Source organism: Vigna unguiculata, chromosome 5 (assembly GCF_004118075.2).
Source record: "Vigna unguiculata cultivar IT97K-499-35 chromosome 5, ASM411807v1, whole genome shotgun sequence".
Taxonomy (NCBI): domain Eukaryota; kingdom Viridiplantae; phylum Streptophyta; class Magnoliopsida; order Fabales; family Fabaceae; genus Vigna; species Vigna unguiculata.
The window spans coordinates 18,778,983-18,786,014 of NC_040283.1; the positions used below are offsets into that span (position 1 = coordinate 18,778,983).

Genomic DNA, 7,032 nt, shown 5'->3' on the forward strand with positions numbered 1-7,032 from the left:
TTTGTAATACAAGTATGCCACTACTCTTTTGCCTTGGTGGTAAATGTCAAGAAATCAAGGAAAAATTCGTTTAAAAAAATCTAATATTTAACTTCATATTTTGTCTAACTTAATACTAATTTCATATTACTACATTTAAATAAAAAAATGTAATCAAACTAAATAAAAATTAAAATGTAAAACTATCTTGGAGGGCTTTGATGCAGCAGAGAATACTGGGAGGAAAAGCGGCGGTGATTTGAGTAGCCATCGCAAGCGAACCACTCCCTTAGAAGCATTTTGAGGAAGCGAAGAGGAATGCGGGGCAAACTCTTGTAGTTTCTCTCAACGACTATTGAACAACGGTGATCAAACAACGACCAAGGTGACGGCTAAGAGCGGCATCGAACTGCGATCTTAAATAGTAGCGTCCTATAGGTTCCAAGTTCGAACAACGATATTCAAAGATGGGAAGACAATGACACAAGCTCTCAGCTGCGTTAGCAGTCGCAAACGACAAAGGCAAAAGCTCTAGTGACGTTGCGAGAGGCTAGGGGAGGCCAAAATGAAGGTTGCACAATTATTTCCAAAAATGACCGAAATGGGAAGCGCGAAAGTTAGGGTGAAATTTTCACTCTTTTTGAAAAGTTACTAGAATTTTCAACGTTATATTTCTAATCTATGACAATTAAGTATTTTATTGTTTGTCTTCAGCACAAACTTATTAGACGATGGATGATACTTGAATAAGTGCTATCCATGTGTCAACAGATAAGTAACAACATCAAGATGTTATTTAAATATATTCATGTTTATACATTTTGTTTCAAGCACTTAATGAATTGTAATCGAGGAACTATATATTTTCTCAATCCAATCATTATGTTAATTTAAAATTTGTACTTAATATTTTCATTAGTTTAGTTTATAATTTTTTTCTTTAAATACTTCGACAACTTCTACTTTAAATAAACTTACATGATAATATTATTATAAATATGTAATAATATACATGAATTAAAATAATTTATAAATTTTATCAATATATTTTTTTGTGAGAGTTTTAAGAGTAGTGATTAGAGGTGTCAATTTGATTCAGTCCATATGGCTGTGGGTTAGGGCCAAAAGAGCCCACATACAAAAAAGCCCCCATCAAAAACTCCACCAAAGTCCTGTGGGTCAAGGCTAATCCATAGGTTTACATCTTCATCATGAAAAATATATTATTTTTTAAAATATATTATTAAATTTTCTGGCGACCTAGACGTGCCCGACGAATCGAACAAGACCAATGACCGGGACGACCCGATGACCTAGACGAGCTTGACGACCTGGACGAGCCCGACGAACAGAATAACCCAGATAAGCCCGACAACAAAGACGAGCCTGACAACATGAATGGGCCCGACGAGCCGAACGAGCTTGACGACCCAAACGACTCGGACAACAACCTGGACAAGCACGATGACCGGAACGAACCTGACGACTCAAACGAGGCCGACGAACTAAACGGGCCCGTTTGGGGTCGTCGGGCCTGTCTGGGTCTTCGGACCTGTCTAGGTCACTTGACTTGATCTTTGACTCGAACTTAATGTAATATTATTTGGAGGCGGGGGGGGGTGGCGGCTTAGCCCCCTCATTTTGAGACCCCTAAAAGGAGTATTAATGAAAAGTTAGGGCTGGTTCATGAGCTAGGGGTCAAATTGACACCTCTAGTAGTGATTGATAGACACTACCATTTCCATTGTATTTACTTTACAACTTTATAAATTAATAATTTATTAAAAAATATAGTTATAATATATATATATATATATATATATATATGCTTTTTCTATATTTATTTTACAAATTTATAAATTAATATTTTACTAAAAAATAGTTGTATAATGCATTTAATAATTCTGTAAAGATATATATTTTCGAGTTTTAATGTATATGAAGAAAAGGTTATAAAAGGTATCCTTTTTCATTTTAGACACGGTTGGTAAACCAAACCAAAAGGGTTTAGAGCGATGGGATAAAATTAAAACAAATACTACATGGTCCTATGAATATGAACGTTAGAAAACCAAATAGTGGTTATTTTATTTAGCCTTGCATTAGTTTATTACATCCAAAGCATGACAAGGATAAAGTGCGCGATTTTTCATGCGTAGTGCTTCATTCGGAATCAGAAGATGTTGATCGAATTTGCTCAAGAACAAACGCGTATGCTTCGTTCTGAGTGACAGCCAAAAGCCAGTGCCCTTCATAATCATTAATAATGACAACGTTACCGCAGAGGACGCCTCTGCAGAACAAAAGCTTGTACCTGTTCTTTCCAGCACTTTTAATAGAGTAGCCACCACGGAGTGTATTTGGGTAGCCACGAACTTTAACGACGGTTCCTAGACGCTGACCCTCAACAGCGGTCCACTCAAGAGAGGCTACACCGAGGTAAGGAGAATATTCGAAGCTAATGGTCACTGGACCTTCAGAGAGATACTCGGTCCCGTATGGGGAAGTAATGGTTATTGGTTCTCCTTTATCGGTCTCGATAGGAGATCGCACAACAGAGAGAGCTACAGTTTCGTTATTCGTTTTCACTCGTCGAATTCCACCGGCTATTGTAGTTGGCGGCAATATGTGGAATCTGGCACCATTTGGAACGATGACACCATATCCGTCCGTGACAGGTTGAGCAGTGGTTGAAGGAGAGTAGAAGGTTAGGACTGAAAGAAGGAAGAGAGCAAAAAGCGTTGCACTCGCCATTTTTTCTCTTCTTTGTTCAGTTCAGTTGTGTGAATAAGCGAAGATGGGCTAATCCATTTATAGAGCTACCCATGGTGATAAGGTGAACATTTTTTATGGACAGAAATAATTTTAAGAAATTATAAGGCTCGTAAACATTTGAAAAGGATAATAATAGTTAGATTTCGTTCGTTAAAAATAGTTTGCTTTTTATCTCTTTAAAATTTTAATTTATTTTTCAGTTTTTATATAAACTTTCTAAATCTTTTTTCCTATTATTTAAAAAAGAAGTATTTCAAGATAAAACATCTATTTTAAATATCTAAATTTATTAATGATTAAATAAGAAAGATTTATTTAAAATATTTTTTGATATATGTCCTTCATATCAAACGAAAAACATTATTCATTTGCATGTGATGGTAATAGAAAACATTTGATGTCTATTAAATAGTGTTAGTAATACTTCAGCATAAGGTAGAGTGATCTACAAAAGAACTAACCTCCAAGGACCCAAAGAAATTGGGGTACCTAAGTCTCAGATAATTCCTATAAAATTTAAACCGATGAAAAAGACATTTGTTGTGTTACTTGGACAGTGGATGCTCACAACAGATGATAAGTCAATATTTCTAGATCTTCAGCCGAAGAAAGGTGGAAAGGTCATACTTGGAGGAGACCAACATGGCATAATCATAGGTATTGATCAGGTAAGTCTCAAACCTTCTTTTTACGTTAGTAATGTCTTATTTGTTGATAGGTTGAATCACAATCGATTGAACTTAAGAAAATTATGTGACAATGATTGTGATGTAGTATTCAATAAGGATAAATGTATCATAAATAAACATAATGGCACACACCTTTTTACTGCAAAGGTGCAAGGAAACTTGCATAACATTAGTATGGATGAATTGACAGCTAAAAAATTTATAAGATCACTGACTATATGGCACATGAAGTATGGCCACGTAAGCTTGAAACTACTCTCAAATCTAAATAAATAAGGTCTTGTAAAAGGCTTGTCAAATATGCATTCAAAGACAATCTCCGGTGTGAATCATGCATCAAAGGCAAACAATTTAAAAGTTCTTTTAAAAGTGTAAATGATGTCTCAACACATAGACCTCTTAGAGTTGATTCACATTGTCCAACAAGAAGTGGGTTTCTAAGTGGAAAAAGGTATGACCTAGTAATTGTTATGATTATACCAGATGGACTTGGGTAAAATTCTTAAGAAACAATATGAGTCTTATAAAGTCTCTATTAAGTTTATTAAGCAAGTACAAAAAAGAAAAAAGTTTAACAATTCTTTCTATAAGAAGTGACCGACCAAGGTAGAGAATTTTAAAATGAAAATTTTTGTGAATAATTTGGAATTTTTAGTATTACACATAATTTTTGAACTTCCAGAATGCCACAACAAAATGGTGTCATGGTAAGGAAAAATAGAACTTTACAAGAAATGGCTAGAACAACTCTTTTGGTAGAAGTAGTTAGTACAACTTGTTATTTACAAAAGAGAGATTATATAAGGCATTTACTAAAGAAAATTACTAAAGAATTATGGAAAAATAGAAAATCCAATATTTCATATTTTCATCCTTTTGGTATACAATATTTTATATTGAATACAAAAGGTAATTTGGTAAAGTTTGATTCCAAAAGTGATGAAGGTATATTCAAAGATGCCTAAAGCATATAGAGTATATAACTTTCAGACAAGTATTATGGAAGAAGGCATATATGTAAAATCTAACGATTACAAGCATGATAAGAACTTATCAGAGCTAGAAGAATGTTCTGGTTTTGACATGCGGGTCAAAAAGAATAGTTAAATAAACCCCATTGCGGATGATCCTGCTTTAGACACTCTTTAGTAGACGAACCCTTACCAAACGAGGAGGAAATAAATGCAGACATCGACTCATGAGAAGGACCAAACACTTCTACTAAAGAAAAGGAACCCTCTTCACATGTAAAGAAATATCATGCAACAAAAGATATCTTAGGTGATCCCAAGAAAGGAGTCACACTAAGATCAAAGCTCAAAGATCATGAAGCAAGGATATCTCAAATTGAGCCTAAAAATATGGATGAAACTTTAGAAGATGGGAGTTTGATTTAAGAAATGAAGGAGGAGCTATGTTAATTCAAAAAGAATGACGTCTGGCCACTAGTGAGTTCTCCCAAAAGTAAAAGCATCATTGTAGAAAAATGGGTATATAGAAATAGGCTTGATAAGCAAGGTAAAGTCATGAGAAATAAAACTAGACTAGTACCTAAAGGTTACTCTCAATAGAGAGGTATTTATTATACTAAAATTTATGCTCATGTTGCTAGATTAAAAGCTATTTGCATATTACTTTCATTTATTGCATACAATAATATAAAACTATAACAAATGGATGTAAAATGTACATTCTAAAATGGATTTATGAAGGAATAAGTATATTTAAAACAATCCCCAAAGCTTTAAGGATATAGAACTTTCAAATCATGTTTATAAGCTCAATAAAGCTTTGTATGGGCTCAAATAAACTCCTAGAGCTTGGTATGAGAGATTGAGTATCTTTCTAACTGAGAATAGATTACTAGAGGTCACGTATATTATTTAGGAAAGATTACCCTAATTAATTCATATTAGTGTAAATATATGTAGATGACATCATATTTGGTGTTACCAATGAATTACTTTGCGAGGACTTTTCAAGTCTTATGAAAAGTGAGTTTGAGATAAGCATGATGAGAGAGCTCAAGTGTTACCTAGGCTTGCAAATAAAACAAGATAAGGATCATATATACATCCATTAGACTAAGTATGTTGGAGAACTCTTTAATAAATTTAAGTTGGAAGATGAAAAGGAGATGAAGACTCTAATGTATCCTAGTACATCTAAAGGATTAGAAAATAAGTCTAAATCAATAGATCACATTAAGCACATGCAAATGATTGTTTCATTGTTATATCTTACGACATCTAGACTTGATATATTGTTTAGTATATGTCTATGTGCTCGTTTTTAGGCAAACCCAAGAGTAGTACATTTAAATGTTATCAAAAGAATATTTAGATATCTTAAAGGTACTACTAATGTTGGTCTCTTCCCCAAAAAGCGAGAAAGTTATACACCACATTGATATTATGATGTTGATTATGTAAGAGACAAAGTATAGTGAAAAAGCATTAGTGGAGGATATCATTCATTGATGGAAACTAGGTCTCATGGTGTAGAAGAAAGCAAGGAATAATTGCATTATCAATTACTAAAGCAGAATACATATTAACTACCATCAAGATATTCTTTTGTAGTCTTTGAAGTATAGATTATTTTCTTTACTTATGATTGGTTTAAATTGATATGTTAATATTTAAAATCTTCAATCAAAGTAGATATTCTTTTCAATCAACCTTGATTTTCTTCAATCACATATTTTAATAATACCTTCATTCAATGTTGAACTTTTGAATTAATACTTATTTTTCAATATGACGTTCTGATGTTTTCTTTGTTGATTTAATTATCAATTTCAATCATCATATCATACTTGATCTCTGATTTACTTAGTAATTTGTCGACTTTTTACCACAATCGAATGAACCCATCTTAACTTGTTTTATGATCATTTTACTTGTCTAATGCATGATTTACTTTTACTCGTTTGGTCAACCTTTCATTTGAGTTATCTAGGAAGTATTCATTTATTAGGGATGTTTGACAACTTAGCTTCAGTTGTTGACGTGACTCGTCTGTCGCTAATACTCTTCTAATGCCTTATTGTCTTGTATTGACTCGTCTGGTCAACATACTCATCTATTGAGATCATTTTGAGTCTTATTAATTGATTGATTCGTTTGGTGGCTTGGTCATGTAATGACTTAAGGTGTTTGGTGACATTAGTCGTCTAGTGACCTTAGTCGTCTGGTCTAGCTTTTCTCTTTTCTAATCAACACTTCTAACCAAGCTCGTCTAATGTTCAATTTATTTCTTGCTTTCTACAGTCATTTGATTACATCTATTTTGTACTAATATTGCTTTCATGTAATTTGCTTAAAACTCATGAACACACATTATTGAACACTTATATATATATATATATATATATATATATATATATATATATATATATATATATATATATATATATATATATATATATATATATATATATATATATATATATAATCTAATTTACCCTTTATCTGTCTAATCTTTACATTATTTAATCATCATTACCTAACCTGGAATATGACTCTTCTGACAGATCTTTCTATTTCATTATAGATTATTTCATCATCAAAACATATATAATAGCAAG

The 7,032-nt window shown here is 32.6% G+C and overlaps 1 protein-coding gene across 1 annotated transcript; it reads right to left on the reverse strand.

The window, feature by feature from the left end:
* Nucleotides 1-2,036: 2,036 nt before the first annotated feature.
* On the reverse strand, nt 2,037-2,777 carry LOC114183541 (chymotrypsin inhibitor 3-like). Its single transcript, XM_028070596.1, has one exon. The coding sequence runs from the start codon at nt 2,731-2,733 to the stop codon at nt 2,143-2,145; it is 591 nt and encodes a 196-aa protein (XP_027926397.1). The 5' UTR covers nt 2,734-2,777; the 3' UTR covers nt 2,037-2,142.
* Between the last annotated feature and the right edge of the window lie 4,255 nt (nt 2,778-7,032).